The sequence below is a fragment of the Saccopteryx leptura genome, chromosome 4 (genome assembly GCF_036850995.1).
Source record: "Saccopteryx leptura isolate mSacLep1 chromosome 4, mSacLep1_pri_phased_curated, whole genome shotgun sequence".
Lineage (NCBI taxonomy): Eukaryota > Metazoa > Chordata > Mammalia > Chiroptera > Emballonuridae > Saccopteryx > Saccopteryx leptura.
The window spans coordinates 7,000,524-7,017,658 of NC_089506.1; the positions used below are offsets into that span (position 1 = coordinate 7,000,524).

Here is a 17,135-nt window from a genome sequence, read left to right on the forward strand (position 1 = left end):
GCAGGACACTGTGCTCCAGATGCCAAGCAAGGGTCGACCTGGTGAGCGGGCACCTGTAAGGACAGGAATCTCAGCCCTGTGAACTCTTCTGCACAGCTGCCATACCCATTTCCCCCTTCATTTCCATGATGGGTACGAGGGCTTTATCTGCCCAATGGCTATCTAGAAACTTTCCTACGGTAAAAGGAGAGCTCAGATGAGTAAATGAAGGTAGCAAGTCTCAGCAGCCCGGTCTGAATTGCTGGCTCTCACTTATTCTAGAGCTGTGGTGGTCTGATGTAACAGGCATTGGCCCCACTCCACAGAGCACGCAGAGCCCCAAGGACGAAAGCTCTTTCACGGGCCCAGTCACCGCTGGGAGTAGCTTCCCTGGGATGTGGGTGCAGTGATCACAGATTTCAGCCTGGGTTCTTCAAGGACCAGATGTCCACCATAGAGTGTGAGAGATATGTGCTTCCAACAGTGAGTTTCCAGGTGAGTCAGAGGAGGCCAGGAAGAGAGAACAGTTGATTGGGTGCTTCCACTAAGAGAATGCCACAGGCTTCACCAGCCCCTCTCACCTTCCTGGAAGGATAGTTGTTTAGATGATATGAACAGAGAAGCCTATCTACACTAGCCAAAGAATCCCAATAATTTTGGGGTGTCTTTGTCTAGGGAATATGGAAGGGCTTCTTGTTTCTTCATTTTACTTGGGAGGGTGAGGCATAGATCCTCAGAAACCAATGGTCCCTGGTATAACTTCAGTTACCCCTCCTAAGGATGCTTGGTGATCTAGCCTGCCCTGTGCATGCAGGATGGGCAGCTGTGACAGCAAGAGCCAAGCTGTCGTGCAGGCTGATAGTCAGGTGCGTGCAGGTGGGCTGAAGGCGGGGACTGCAGGCAGTGGACGGAACTATAGGGCATCCGGAGATGGAGCTGCTCCTTCGTCTCATTTGTCTTGCCATGACCTTGATTCACACACTCAAGATCTCATCTCTGGACTATTATAATAATTTCTCACCTGCTCTACCAGTTGGCAGCCTCATTCTTCCTTAGGAAATCATTTATTTACCTGGAGCCTACTTGGTCTTTTTACTCAACTGATCTAAAATCCTCAAAAGCTGCTATTGTCTCCTAGATGATGTTCAAACTTACTAGCCCAGCATCAAACATTTCACAATTTGTCCTCGGTCTCCAAATCCAATTTAGTGTATCATTTATTTTCTACCATTTTATCAATTTACACTTTAAATGCCTGTTACTTTTGTTACTTGTGTATGGTATGTATTTTTTTCCCAATGGAAATTTCTTTAAAAATATTATGGTCTATGGAGTCAGGGTATCTATATTCAATTAGATTTTTATATTATTTATTTTTTTTTAGCGTACACTATGTGCAAGATTCTGTCTTGGCCACTAAGAGAGATAGAAAAGTGCGTGACCCTCCGTGATGGATGGTATAATTTATAGCCTCTTCCTGGAAAAGATTTTCAACTGGAGTCCTCAGTGTGGGAGACCTATAACATAGTCCATTATAGCAACCTCTTTAGTGGCTTAGTGACGCAGAGACCCTTTCGATATCCCTAAAGAGAACACATTTGATTGCAATGCTGGTCTCTTTAGGGTCAGTCCCCTTGCTACCCCTGAACTGTCTATGTGCACACAGCTTTATTTAAAGCATTTCCTCATAAAATAATTTACTCCTCTTCCCTCTTCATAGCTGAGTGTTACAAAGAATAATTATTCGCAGACTAGAAGACAGAAGCTTAACCTTTGTCATAGGGTCCTTCTTATTTTGCAGAAATAGAACAAAGCATGTCTTCCCCAGCTGACTACACCCCACTTGAATAAGCACGAACGAAGCACTACAATGGCCTCTCTGTCCTACGGCATTAGGTTCTGAACAGAATTACCAAAGAGTACAAGATATATTGGTAAAAAAGTGGTAGACTTTCTTTTGAGGTTTACAGTACTACTTTAGATAAATAACAGCCTCAATTCCCTTCTGTATAATCTTGGCACTTGACAAGCTAGAATTTGGGTCAAAGAGTATTATGAGTAAAAGAATAGTTTACAATGCTACAGTCTACCCTCTATAATGGAGAGACAAAAGTTTCATAAATTTTATAATGCAGAAACTATAAAGATGGGAACAGAAAAGGACAAGAAGACATTAATTTGGAGACTTTAACACATTTTTTCTCAGTCCAGCAAAATCAAGATAATGAAAAATGACACATGTTTTTAAAAAGCCTTTCAATAACATAGGCATTGATGTGTAATTCCTTAATAGCAGTATGATTTATAGACATATGAACACACACATGCTTACATCTCAAAGCTAGCATCTTACCTGGAGGAATGAAAGAAATTTTTCTTTTAAATTCAGGAGCAAGAACATGATGCCACTTATTTAAATTATTACTGAGCCATTTAAAATGTTGGTGGCCCTGGCCAGTTGGCTCAGCGGTAGAGTGTCGGCCTGGTGTGCGGGGGGACCCGGGTTCGATTCCCGGCCAGGGCACATAGGAGAAGCGCCCATTTGCTTCTCCACCCCCACCCCCTCCTTCCTCTCTGTCTCTCTCTTCCCCTCCTGCAGCCAAGGCTCCATTGGAGCAAAGATGGCCCGGGCGCTGGGGATGGCTCCTTGGCCTCTGCCCCAGGCGCTACAGTGGCTCTGGTCGTGGCAGAGCGACGCCCCAGAGGGGCAGAGCATCGCCCCCTGGTGGGCAGAGCGTCGCCCCTGGTGGGTGTGCCGGGTGGATCCCGGTCGGCGCATGCGGGAGTCTGTCTGACTGTCTCTCCCCGTTTCCAGCTTCAGAAAAATACAAAAAAAAAAAAAAAAATGTTGGCCACTGCAATGAACAAAATAAAACAATCAGAAATATAAGAACTGTTAAGAAAAAGATAAAATGTTCTCTGCATTGGTTTTCAACCTCTGGTTGGCAGACCAGTGCCAGTCCACCAGAAATTTCTTGCCAGTCTGGAAAAGAGTTAACCACCCTGGTGTTGAATGAAGATTATAGAGTTAATTGCCCTGATGTCGTGTGAAGATTATAGAGTTCATAACCCTGGTGGTGTATGAAGATGGTTAACTCTTTTGCGGACTGGCACAAAATTTCTGGCAGACTGGCAGTTAAAAACCACTGCATATGATTAATATCTAGAAAATCCAAATAAACAGTTGGAGAAATACCACAGAATAAGAGAATTCCCTAGCCCATCCCTTTTCTGCTCTTACCATCTACTTACATGTTTCTTTGCCATACCCTGTCACTCAAGTTCAAAACCATGGTGTCATAACAATATTGATTACGCTTGTCTACTTTCTTCCATATTTCACAGACCCTATCCCTCCCTAATCTAAATCATATAGATTCTGTCTCTGCAATGTTGTATTAGTCTTCCTTTTTCACTTATTCTCTACATATAACATAAATGGCTACCAGTATGTTTAATATGTAATTTCCTGATAGAAAGTCCCAGCTCCCTAGCTTGACTTTACCTTTCCAGCCTTATTTCTGCCTAATTCGTTGTACATACTTTGTTTAGCTGGACTGGGTATCTCTTAGACATACCCATACTGTATCTTTTTATTTATTTTTTAATTGAATTCATTGAGTTGACATTGGTTCACAAATCCTTACAGGTTTTAAGGGTACAAATCAATAAAACATCACCTGCTCAATGTGTGGTGCACCCATCACTCCAAGCAAAGTCTTTCTCCTTCCTCATTTCCCTCCCCTTTGCCCCACCCCCTTTCCCTCTGTCTATCACACAAGGTTGTCTGTGTCTATGTGTTATGTATGTATAGTTTTCCCCTTCATCCCTTCACCCTCTTTCACCCAGCTCCCCAAGCGCCCTCCCCTCTGATAGCTATCAGTCTATGTATCCCTGCCTGTACTCCTCTCTTTTGTTCGACTGTTTATTTTGTAAACTCAACTAAGCATCTCCTCCTTTCTCATTACTGAGCTCTATTCCGATTTGGCGGGGATGTTCCTTCATTATTAGTGCTGCACTCTCAAAGCCAGAACTGGCACATAGAGGCTCTCAGTAATAATCCTAACTGCGTGGCTGGACGAAAGAGATGGAACGATAATGAATAAAGCAAAGAAGCAAGGGCTCATCAACGGAAGTCATAAGTCAGCATCAGGGTCAGACCATCATTTCCCAGTTTGCACCTATCATGTTCTGGGCCAGGTGGTATTAACCTCTTCGGGTTTATTAACACAAAATTAAAAAAAAAAAATCTGAGCAGATTACCGGACCGTCTGAATTCTACTTTGTTATTATTACAAAAATCCCTAACTGTGAAAGGAACCAAGGTGCTTGCAGACGGTCTGAAGGTCACGGGTGGGCTGAGTCTGAACCTGCAAGCGCCCCGAGGGCCGGCATGTATCGATACCTTGCCAACTCTAGACCCTTACACACTGGGCTGACCAGCGACTCCAGAGCCATTCATCGGCTGTGATCCTGAGCCCGGGAGGTCGGTTAGAGGAAACAGCCTGTGAAATGCGTGTTTAAGAATTAATAGCGTCAACCGTTATCGTCTACAACCGCCGCGCCCGCCTTTGGAAGGCGCCGTCACAGGAAGTGGGCAAGGTCAGCCGCGGACCGTGCGACCCGCGGCTTCGGGCACGCGGGGCCGCTCCTCCCCTCCCCCACCCTCGGACCCATCCGACAAAGGGAAGAGCCGGCGTGGGGGAAGGTGCTGCTCCCCAGCGCGACACGTCAGGACACACTCCCAACCAGCTGGGCTCCTGGTTTCAAGTGCAAATTAATGTAACACAGGAAACCACCAAGCGGCGGATCCACAGCACCGGGGACAGGCACCCAGACGGGAGGGTGCGCCAGCCAGGTCGCGGGAGCCAGGGACGCCAGGGCGGGCGGAGGGAGAGGCGGGTCTTCGTGGCCAAACCCCGCCCCTCCACTGCTCGTCGCTGATTGGCGCGCGCACCATCCAGTCTGCGTCCCTCGGCGCGGTCCCGCCGCCCGGTGGGTGTGTCCCGGCAGGCGGGTGCGAGCGCGCGCGCGCTCCGAGCGGAGGACCGGAAGGGAGGCGGGGCGGCGGCGGCGCGCGCCCGCCCCGGAACGCGCGCAGCGCAGGCGGCGCGGATCGCTGGGAGCCGATCCGCCACCGGAACGGGGTCCCGGCCGTGCGCGTGGAACAGGGCTCGGCAGACGCGGCCGCGATGAACACGGTGCTGTCGCGGGCGAACTCGCTGTTCGCCTTCTCGCTGAGCGTGATGGCGGCGCTCACGTTCGGCTGCTTCATCACTACCGCCTTCAAAGACCGGAGCGTCCCGGTGCGGCTGCACGTCTCGCGGATCATGCTGTGAGTGCGGCCGGGCCGGGGCGGCGGGGCGGGGGTCGGGGGTCCGGGGTCCGGGGGCTAAGGGGCCGGGGACCGGGGGCTAAGGGGACCGGGGTCCGGGGGCTAAGGGGACCGGGGTCCGGGGGCTAAGGGGCCGGGGACCGGGGCCTGAGTCCGGGGGCTAAAGGGCCGGAAGCCGGGGGCTGGGGGGCCGGGGGCCGGGGGCTAAGGGGCCGGGGACCGGGGCCTGAGTCCGGGGGCTAAAGGGCCGGGAGCCGGGGGCTGGGCCGGGGTCCGGGGGCTAAGGGGCCGGGGACCGGGGGCTAAGGGGCCGGGGTCCGGGGACCAGGGCCTGAGTCCGGGGGCTAAAGGGCCGGGAGCCGGGGGCTGGGGCGGGCGCTGGGCCGGGGTCCGGGGGCTAGGGGGCCGGGGGCCGGGGCGGGCGCTGGGCCGGGGTCCGGGGGCTAGGGGGCCGGGGGCCGGGGCGGGCACGGCCGGGCCGTGCTGGGCTGCTGGGGGCCCGGCCCCGGCCCGGCACCCGCGGGCTCCCTCCCGGCCCGGCCCGCGCCGCGGCTTCCCGGGCTGGCTCTTAAACTGTCAGGCTGAGTGTTGCTGGGCTCCGTGTCGGCGCTTCCTTCCTGTCCCTCACTTCCCCCGCGCGCCCGCCAATGAGGGAGCCACACACCAGCACGGCCGCCGCCGCCGCCGCCGGGCCCGCGCCCCGCTGCCTGCGCCCCGCTCCCCGCGGTCCCCGCTGCCCGCGACCCGGTCTGTGCGCCCCGCTGCCTGCGCCCCGCTCCCCGCGGTCCCCGCTGCCCGCGATCCGGTCTGTGCACCCCGCTCCCCGCGACCCGGTCTGTGCGCCCCGCTGCCTGCGCCCCGCTCCCCGCGGTCCCCGCTGCCCGCGACCCGGTCTGTGCACCCCGCTGCCCGCGACCCGGTCTCTGCGCCCCGCTGCCTGCGCCCCGCTGCCCGCGCCCCGCTCTCTACGCCCCGTGGCCCCGGCGGCGGCCCCGAACTTGGCGGGAGCGGCCCGGGGCGCGGGGACCGGCCGGCATCCGCGCTCGCTGCCGCCGCGCCGTTTTTATTTTGTGAGCGCCAACCGTTTGCCGAGATCTGCGAGAATGCCAAAAATAGAACTTAGGGATGACGTGGACATGTCGCCGTTGCCTAGTTTTTCTTTTTTTTTTTTCCTGATTAATTTTTATTCTCTAGCACTTTTTTCTTCGATACGTGGATTTTTATTTTTGCAAGTTCTCTTTATCTTTTTCCATCTTCCAACAAGTTATCTCTGTCTTCACCGTTAATTTTCTTTCTTTATCAGAAGCGGGTCATTTAATAGCTACCGCACCCCTACACGTTTATTTCCCACTCAGCCGCTTTTGAAAAGCTTGGTGCTTAGTAAACACCAAGCAGCTGTTAGCTTTTGTTAATTTTGAGCATTTAACTCATTCTGGGCCTTAATTTCCTTTTGTCTAAAGTGGAAGTACTACTGAACTCTTGGCTTGAAGATAATGGTGAAAAACACGTGAAGGACCTGACACAGACACATAGGAAGTGCTCACTTCCTGAACAGCGGCGGCTGTGTTACCAGGGTGTCCACACCACCCTTTAGGCGTGGGTAACTTCCACGCGGTCTTCCCAGTGGCTGGACATCCAGGACTGACACTTTCTTTGAGCGGTTTTTTATCTCCCCTGGGTTTTGTTAGGGATTCTTTTGAGGTACTTGAAAATAGCTACAGACCCACTTCTGTGTGGACTGAGAAAGTTGATCCTGACTTCACACTTCCAGGTTTCCCTGATTTTCACTGTAGAATTGCTGCAACCCCTGCCCCGCCCCAGCACACAACCGTGGCCTGTCTTCAGGTCACATAAGGAAAGATGTGTATTTTGAATGCTGATGTGTTTGAAGGATGCTAAAACTTTTATCTTTACTTCTAGAAAAAATGTAGAAGACTTCACTGGACCTAGAGAAAGAAGTGATCTGGGATTTCTTAACTTTGACATAACAGCAGATATCCTTTAAGAAAATACTCCATTGCTTTTTCTATACTTTTATAATGATACACATGTTGTTTTGTGACTCGGGGGACAGTATGACTATCAGTAAAACCTCGGAAGTTTCTGTTCCTACGTTTTCATCAGTAAAGCGTGTTAATACCTCCTCATTCACACCTGGAGAAAACTTATTTGTAGAGTCAGGAGTTACTATGTGTAAATGCTTCACAGAAACAAGAAAATAGAGGCTTCAAGAGAGTTTCAATCTGTATTTCTGAAAGAGAAAATTAGATCATTTGAATTACAGAAGGAAGAATGTTACCAGGGCTCTTCCTACCTAGATGGAATATATCCCAAACTCCCAAACTGTATCTTCATATTTTATGATAGAAACATATTTTTAAAAGTGAATTTCATTTCTTCTCTATGGTTTGGAAGGTCATTGTCATTATCAAAATGATTATTGGTAAGACAGGTTAGCATTTTGCCGTTATAATTTTTTGCATAATTATTTTCAGAACTAGTCAGAGAAATCATAACAGTTAAAAGAGGTACTTTAAAATAGGAATGATTTAGTTATTTTCTCTTTATCTTGAATTTCCATCTTTTGTCACCTCTTATCACTTTGGCCAGTTTAGGGTCTTAGATTGATGGTGGTGATATTGTTCTCGGCCACTTCCAGCATGATCTCACTGCCTTTGTCAAATGCCAGGGTTAAAACTGGTTGTGGAGATTGAACTGTTGAACAGTTGAGGCAGATCATAGGACTGGTGGGTAACCTGATGTGTCCCTTTACTACTATGACATTACTTCTAACTGGGTTTTTTGTAACTTGTAAATTACTGGGTTTAGAAGTGGGCTAGGAATTAGTTCTCTAGGCACTGTTTTAGGAACTAGAGTGCACACTGAGAAAAGTCCCCTGTGTGCTAAACATTGTGTCTCCTTTTAGGTGTTCATGTCATTTAAAGAAACCTCTGATAAGAGGCAGTTTGTATCTAGTGTGAAAGTGATAACTTTCTGTGTCTGGACCAGCAATTAAAATTTTTTGGCAAATCAAAAAAATATGTTTTTTGCTGATAGGACAAAGAAATTAGGTATAATTTTGAGTTACCAAAAATATAATAGTAATTACCTACACTTTTTGCTCCAAGTGACTTTTAAAAAATAAGATGTCAATATTCTTAGGAATGTCTGGTGCCAAGAATTAACCAATCGGACACATCTTTACTATGTGATGTGACCAGTAAGATGCAATTCTGTTATATGATCTACATACACTAACAAAAATTAGGGGATGTTTCAAACATGAGTATGAAGCTATAAAATATCCCCTAATTTTTGTGAGCACTGTATTCAGGTTTCAACACGGCATTCACACCTATCATATTGACTATTGTCATTTTTTCATTTGACAATCCAAGGGAAAAGATGGCAGTACCCCTAAGTAGTCCGGTATTGCATGTTTTAGCATTTTTTGCCACACACGGGTTGAAAATCACTGGTGAGGACAATTACAGTGAAATTGCCGGGTATCTCAGCAACTGTGTATATACTCAGTCTCATTGATTGTAGTTTAGTCAGATTTTCTTGAGGCTCTTGCTAAAACTTGAAATTGTACCTGTTCTTAAAAAGATCTGTTGTAGACTTCTCAATTCTAAAATAGTGATTCTTTGTGTAAACGTATGATTGTGTTGCTATGGCTCTGTAAACACGTTTAATGACTTAAGTGTTTATATATAATTCTTAATAAAATCCAAACATTAACTCAATTCATTTCTTAGCGACACCAGTCTTGTAATTAATCCTGGTGATTTTTTTTATTTTTATTTCACTCTAGTAAACTGGAGCAATCCAGTTGGCGGCCAGCCGTGGATTCCACCAAAGCATTTCATAGATGGAGACATTTTGATTTCCTCTGGCATGTGTCCAAAAGCAACATACATGATTTATTAGACTTGGTTTCATTCTTGAGCCTAGTTTATTTTGTACATCATTACATTTAAATTGTGATGATTCATTATACTTTAGAACTTAAGTGGAATTGTATGTTCTTGAAATATATATTAAATCCTTTTGCCTTTTATATATTTTTAATAAATCGGTGGTTCAGTGTGTTTCTGGGCCCTCTTTTTTCTCTGTTTTTGTGTTGGCATCGCTATGAATATTCAAGAATAACTAATAACCTGTTTTAAAGTTGTTTGCTCCTTGTGATTTATATATTCCTTAATCTGTTTACATCTAGAGAATATATTTGATTGGAATGTTAAGCAGTTGTTTCTTTATTTATCGGCAGAATATTCAACAAAAAATAATGTAAGTATATGTATATATATCTATCTGTATCTATAGAAGTATTTTAGTAGATATGTAAGACTGTTCTTTATGAAAAAATACAAGTTTTAAATATTCAAAATATATGACCTGAGTATTTCAGTAGAAATCACAAGCCTGTGGAGAGGAGACTCGCTAAGAAAACATCATCTCCTTTGGGAGCCTGAGTCGTTCTGTCTGTCTGTCTGGGCAGCTCCGTAGCACCAAGGTCTCTAGGGCAGGCGCTTGCGAGGTGTCGGCAGGTGTCTAAGGAAAGCGAGCACCCTTTTCTTTTATGGGTCTAAGCAGAGTGGCAGCTGTTCAGTCTGTGCACCTTCCTACTTGGTGTTAGGTTGGTGTGGCAAGTTCCCATGTCCTTACGTGCCATACGTGAACCACAGATCTACGTGTGTATTTCTCCATTTAAACTTGAAAGAGAAAGAAGGTAAACAATACTCAGACACTGTGTGGACTGACATATACTCAGCTCCCAAGTCGGGTTTGGTCACATGCTCCCTAAAACATGCTAATACTCTGGAGAAGAGGAGGGATTCTGGAAGGCAAGAGGTTGACCAGGCTCTCTGTGTAGATTTATTCATTCTCGTTCAGCGTTGTACAAAGTTATGCAGTAGATGCCCAATTAAATGTGTTACATCATTTAGTTTTAAACGAACGAATCCTCACAGATTGGGAAAATGGCTTGAAAAGATTCCTGCAAAGACCTGGCAGGTTGAAGGTAATGCTAATGGCGCAGGCACGCACAGGTCAGTCAGCGGGAACAGGGCGGAGCTGAACGTCCGGTCCGGTCCCCTCGAGCAGCTCGCCACCTTAGAGGGTGACAGGGAGAGAACCTAGATGGAGCTAATAAAAAGTTGGCTAAGAAAATTCAACATTAGTCAAGAAGACTGTTGGAAATGCACACTTACTATTGATGATGGTGTTATTGAGGGATAAGAGTTATGTTTATCGTGTACATAATCTGTAAATAAAAGCGTATTTGGGGATTTCTGTTCAAAATAATTTGTGATCGAAAACCTTTGGCGACCACTTCCGGTGATACAATCGGAAAGGACGTTGCTGAACTTGCAGTGTAGGAGGAAAGGGGCGGGGCTTCCAGCTGACATCTTCTCTCCACAGCTGTGATCAGAAAGACAGACAGCAGGACATCTGAACCAGCAGTTTGTGATCTGTGCTTATAACTGAGATATGTAAGCAAAATCTGTTACAGTAACTAATTCTGAGTCATTGCTGAGGTCATTTTATAATCCATCTACATATGTGTATATATATATATATATTTTAATACATGGCTGAGATGTTTTGATAGGCTTACGAGGTAATACCTATACAATTAATAAATAATCTATCTTGAGAAATTTTTTTTTGATTTGGAGTTGTATGGGATTTGCCAATTTGAGTACTTATGGTAGTCTTTTTAATCAGAAGTTTTATAATTAGGAGCTGCTAAACTATTAGATTAAAATGTATTAAAATACTAGTTTGTGATAGAAATATATTTAATCCAGTCTGATTTCGAGCGTTTAGGGTAGTGAGAGTGAGGGTTGAGATATTTATATAGAATGTTGCTGAAACAGAAATCTTAGGTCCGGAGCGTTGGAAGTGTATGATTCTGGTAAGTGAGTTAAAGTACAAAGGTGAGCTCTGTGTATTGAAGTGGGTGCTGTGGTGTTCGTCCCCGAGGCCCCCTCCGGCGGTTGCTGTCTGTGGGCGTGGACTGGAGGAGCTGGTGGTTGGGAACGGGGCAGCCTCTGCAGTCCATCGGCAGTGTCTTCCTTTCCGAGGGATGCAGACTGACTGGCTTGATCTGCTTGTTGGTTTCTTAGTTCAGTGTCATTTAAGCATTTCATTCGGTTCATTGTACGTTACATTCACTCAGTGTATCTTTTGTGCCGGATATTTTGTTAGGCCCTGGGAATGTCGGGTTGGATAAGTTTTGCTCCTTGCCCTTGAGAATCAACAAGGTGTTAAACCAGGAAAAGCTGTTCTGAAGATAAGAGTAATAATTAGAAGCACACATATTATTCTACAGAGTGCAGCAAATCACCCAAATAACTGTGTCATTGTCTTGGGGACAGATAGACCTAAATGATATTCATAATTCTGGTTTACCCCAGCGTGACTAGTATGTTAATATAATTTGGAATTTGACAGAATATTGTGTGGGTGAATAAATACATACACATGAAAAGTCATTTCACTTGGCATGTCCTTGATTCTGTGTCCCTCCATTGTGACGTTCCTGTTTCATGTTAGAAAGAGGCTTTACAGTCATGACTTGAGCCCTCTCTTAGGAATAACGATCGCACATTTCTTTTTAGTTAGCCATCACCCGCTGAGCGGATGCCCTCACAGGCTAGCGGACAGCAGCTGAGGAAGGACACTATCCTTGGTATTTAACAGTGACCACAGACGGGTTTTCTCTTTATTTGATGCCCCTGATTTTATAAACAGTTTGTTTATGTTGTGTTATAACAGTAGCTTAAAAGTTGTCTAACTTCTAGAATTTTGCCGTAATGAAACTGATGGGATTCCTTGGTAATTAAAAACCTTGGAGCTACATAAATTGTCATGACATAATCTGATAGTAGTGACCTGTGTTAGCAGCGCTATGGACCTGTCTCTGGCTCCATTCAGGTTCTGTACTAAGTCAGAGTCTCAGAAATTTACAGAAGAAAGTGACTGGGGAATTCTTCCTGTCCAGGGATTCTAGTCCCTTCTGTCTCTCCCAGGGCCTGACTCTTCAGAGCACACAGGGTAAAACCCTGTGTGAAGCTCTGAAGGACCCTAAACAATCCAATTGCCTTAGCAGAGGGAATGATTTCCTTTCGAGGAATATCTTTCTTTTACCCAGGAAAAGGTTGATGCCCCCTTGCACCTTCTCCAGCAGTTGTTACCATTCTGTATGCTTGCAGATGGCAGCAGTCCCCCAGAGCTGGGGGCATTGACAGTAAACTCTTTGCGTACCAATACTTGATTTTGAAGTGATAACGATGCTATTTCTGACGAGGTGATCTAATTAATTTTCATTTTAATGTAGGCCCTGAACCAAGTTGTCCTTTGGGACAAGATTGTTCTGCGAGGTGATAATCCGAAGCTGCTCTTGAAAGATATGAAAACAAAATATTTTTTCTTTGACGATGGAAATGGTCTCAAGTGAGCAATTCTTTGTCTTTTTTGTTTTTACATTTAATGAAATGTGAGGGGAAAAGAGATGTATTTTGAAAGATAAACATTAGCGGGTAAACAGGGAGATTGAGAGAGAAGCAGGTGTGGGCTGGCAGACGGGTGGGAATGGCCGCCCGGCTGCAGCGAGCCCCACGCGCCCCCGGCTGTGTGCGGGGTGACCGCCACGTCGGGGCGTCTGGCACGGCCTTCCTGTGGGCTGGCAGACGGGTGGGAATGGCCGCCCGGCTGCAGCGAGCCCCACGCACCCCCGGCTGTGTGCGGGGTGACCGCCACGTCGGGGCGTCTGGCACGGCCTTCCTGTGGGCTGGCAGACGGGTGGGAATGGCCGCCCGGCTGCAGCGAGCCCCACGTGCCCCGGCTGTGTGCGGGGTGACCGCCACGTCGGGGCGTCTGGCACGGCCTTCCTGTGGGCTGGAAGAGGAACTACCCAGGGGGACCTCCGCGAGCAAGTACCACACTGGCCCAGTTGATTCTGAGGTTTCTGGTTCTGGGTCTGGTCCCCTCAGCTTCTCCGAGCCTCAGTTTCCTTCTTGCACAACATGAGCCATCTCCCGGACATTTTTGGCTCTTCCACTGCGATCAGGTTGGCCCAGGCCTGCCGGCTAGGTGGTGGGAGCGCTGGGGCTCCGGCAGTCTCCTGAGTCCCGCTCGGGTCTGCGCATGCGCTCCCTGGGGTCTGTGAGCTGCGGTCGGGGAGCCCAGGGCTCGTGGGCGCCTGCGCAGACCCTGCGGGTCGCCAGTGTTCTGCCCTCCAGGACTTGAGAACACTCTGAGGGTTAGGGTGCCAGTTAGGAAGAGTTGCTTGTAACTAGACCTTTTGACACCTCGCTGCTTTAAGTAAAATGTTTTTATTGAACTATACATGTTTCTGCTAACATCTGTTTATTGTATCTTTTTACAGGGGAAACAGGAATGTCACTTTAACCCTGTCTTGGAACGTTGTACCAAATGCTGGAATTCTACCTCTTGTGACAGGATCAGGACACGTGTCTGTTCCGTTTCCGGATACATATGAAATAATGAAGAGTTATTAAATTATTCTGAATTTGAAACAGCATATTTTTATACTTAATGAATTGTATCTCAGTTATGTCCCCCCTGCATCTTCATTTGTTTTTGGTTGTTAACTTAATTTTTTTTGTATGAGAACTAACATCAAAAGGCATGGTTGAATGGAGGAGTTGACGTGCTACCTACACTTAATTTTGAAGTCAAAACAAAGAGAAAAGGAAGGCCACCAGAGTGGAGTGTGAGAGAATAAGAAAGCCGTACGCCAGGATCTGTGAACGGTTTCTGTTTGAAGGGTCCCCGGTGTTTCCACGATCCCGAATGGAACACACAGTGTGCGTGAGGGTGGCTGACGTTGTTACTGCCGGCGGGCTTACAAGAGCTCTGTGTCAGGCCTTGCGTCCGGGCTCACACTAGATGTGATTAGGAGGAGGCGCTGTCTTGTCCCTCTCTCATGGTGTGTCTGAGGACTGGAAACGTGGACAGGAGTATTTGTGAGAAGCCTGGGTGACAGATAGCCCAGAGTGATGGGGTTTTATTCCAGGTGTCCTAGGCCCGTGCTGCTTGTTCTCGTAGGTGACTAGCAGCTCCCTCCACGTGGGGACTGATTACCTCTGGGTGTGCTGTGATCATTCTAACTTATTTCAGGTCTCACACCGCCGAGTGTGTCTTCAGTGCTGTCGTAAACACGGCCCTTTGTCATCTGCGTGTGGTTTTCAGCACTGCCGGCGACAGCTGCTGTTGTCTGCATGGTCCCCCGAGGGAGCTTTGTTCTCGTGAGCATGCCTAGTCCCACTGAGTGGTCACTATTTACATTCTTCTGTAGGTCCACACTTTAGTAACTACTGGGGTCATCATACTATTTGTTGGTGCACTCTCCCATGTGCAGTACTCCCGTATCGTTTACTGCCAGTTCTCTTCAGGAGGCTAATGAGGTGAGTCGTGCACATGTTAGCTCTGCAGATGAAACAAGCCCAGCAGCCGACCGAACTGCTTGCAGGTCCATAACCAGCAAGGAGAGGGGTGAAAACTTGAACTCAGACCACAGACTAATCAGTTCACGGGTAGTTTTCATGGTGTGTTTTGTTACCCTGGACACGCTTTGTCCCACTCCCCGGGAGGTTTTCCGTCCTCGGTGGCGGTGACTAATTCCCAAGCTCCCAACCCCTTTCTGGAGGTCACAGCTCACCTCCGTCCTCTGCGTGAATTAATTTTACTTATGTTAACAGTATAAAACTCCAGATATGTGTAAAAGTCATTTGGAGATTAAACACATGATGAAACAGAATTGGCGATGTGGTCGTATTTAACGTGACTTGTGTCTGGAGCGGACCAGTAGCCATCCGCTAAAGCAGCAGCTACAAACCAGTCCCCCATAGAGCAAGAGCCAGCACTGCCCACGGCCAGCTGTCACCGCCAGCAGTCACTGGGAAGGGCTGGTGTGTCCTGAGGTTAGTTCACGTCAATAGCTCTCTCTCATTTGCTATGTTTATTTCATGAAAGGCAGCACCACTTAATTACTCTGATTTACACAGTTTGAGTTAATTTGTATGTAGGAGCTTGTGTCCGTGGGAAAAGTCAGGTGTAATATCATGAGTCCTGGACTGTGTTTGGCTCCCAGCTTCTCATTAAACTTTCCAGGGTCCCAGTTTCTTTATCTGAAAAGTGACAGTTGGACTAGTTAACTTCAGTAGTGGTGCTCTCACACCACACAGGTCTACAACTTTGTTGTGTCTCGTCAGCAGAGAGTTCAAGCACGAGAGCACTGTAGTCATGTGAAGCCAGGGAGGGGAGAGGGGACATCTGATTCACAGTGACGACTTGAGTTCTGTGAGGTGTACACCCGGGACTTGACTCCATGTGGTAATTCACAGTGACTCGACTTGAGTTCTGTGAGGTGTACACCTGGGCGTTGACTCCATGTGGTAATTCACGGTGACCCGACTTGAGTTCTGTGAGGCGTACACCCGGGCGTTGACTCCATGTGGTTCTTACGGGTGGGTGTGGAAACCTCACATCTGCAGGCATCAAAGCCTACACACTAGGCGTGGTGTCATCGAGGAAGGTGCACAGCAAGCCTGCCGTCGCGGCCGGGCGAGTGCTGGGTTCACAGCTCAGGCAGACTTGGGCGAGGGGGCTGTCACTGGAGGTGGAGGTGAATGTTGAAATCCACTTGCGCTATCATTGGTTTGGGATTGGGTGAGGACGAGGGTTCTATTCGCCCCGCTAGCCTGACAGATAGCTACACTGTGTTTCTGCTCAGGACAAGGTGCTTCCCCACTCGGGACGGGAAACCTCCCTCTCAGGAACTCACTCTTGGGTGTGTCAGCTTTGTTCCTTTTCTATGAATCTACATCAAACGAACAAAAAAAGATTTGTATTCACTCTGATAACCTTATCTAGCTGAGCATCACTGTTTTATAAACCCTGATAACATCTCCACAAAGACCCAAGTCTTCAAACTTACAGAAACCTAAGTGGGATTAGAACTGTGAGCCCAGAAGTGATTCTGGCAAAAGCGAATACTTGCAAGACACTTAACCTAAAGTTCTGGTTCAATGTGAGTAAATGTTGACATGGAGGGCTCACCCCTTTTCTAGCAGTGTAGCCTAAACAAGGAGCTAGTGCAGTCTATTTTTATTCCCCCAATCGATTACATCTAGTCTCTATGCGTAAAGGAAAATGACAAACCTTCAGAAATTCCTTAGGGTGTAACGCTAAAGTGGGTGATTTTGAATTTTGTTGCTTGGAATCATTTGATAGTTGTCTGGTGGGTAAGAGCCAAGTAGTAGCTCTAGCACAGAGGTCAGGAACCTTTTTGGCTGAGAGAGCCATGAAGGCCTCATATTTTAAAATGTAATTCCGTGAGAGCCATACAACGACCCGTGTATGTTACGCATTATCCAATAAAAATTTGCTGTTGTCCTGGAGGACCGCTGTGATTGGCTCCAGCCACCCACAACCATGAACATGAGCTGTAGGAAATGAATGGATTGTAATACATGAGTATGTTTTATATTTTTAGTGTTATTATTTTTTTTATTAAAGATTTGTCTGCGGCCCTGGCTGGTTGGCTGTGGTAGAGCATCAGCCTGGTGTACAGGAGTCCCGGGTTTGATTCCCGGCCAGGGCACACAGGAGAAGTGCCCATCTGCTTCTCCACCCCTCCCCCTCTCCTTCCTCTTTGTCTCTCTCTTCCCCTCCCGCAGCCAAGGATCCATTGGAGCAAAAGTTGGCCCAGGCGCTGAGGATGGCTCTGTGGCCTCTGCCTCAGGTGCTAGAATGGCTCTGGTTGCAACAAAGCGATGCCCTGGATGGG

General features: G+C 47.5%; 1 protein-coding gene across 1 annotated transcript; it reads left to right on the top strand.

Annotated features, from left to right (window-relative positions):
* The first annotated feature begins 5,019 nt into the window (after positions 1–5,019).
* SPCS3 (signal peptidase complex subunit 3) lies at positions 5,020–15,104 on the top strand. The gene is made up of 5 exons (XM_066380115.1): positions 5,020–5,314; positions 7,235–7,308; positions 9,528–9,604; positions 12,660–12,775; positions 13,710–15,104. Exons 1-5 carry the CDS (start codon positions 5,172–5,174, stop codon positions 13,840–13,842), a joined length of 543 nt encoding a protein of 180 aa, XP_066236212.1. The 5' UTR covers positions 5,020–5,171; the 3' UTR covers positions 13,843–15,104.
* Positions 15,105–17,135: the final 2,031 nt, after the last annotated feature.

Coding starts and splice junctions, on each gene's coding strand:
- SPCS3 (XM_066380115.1), top strand. CDS start 5,172: ATGAACACGGTGCTGTCGCGGGCGAACTCGCTGTTCGCCTTCTCGCTG. Junction 7,309..9,527: donor TAACTTTGACATAACAGCAG/ATATCCTTTAAG, acceptor TAATCTGTTTAC/ATCTAGAGAATATATTTGAT. Junction 9,605..12,659: donor AATATTCAACAAAAAATAAT/GTAAGTATATGT, acceptor ATTTTAATGTAG/GCCCTGAACCAAGTTGTCCT.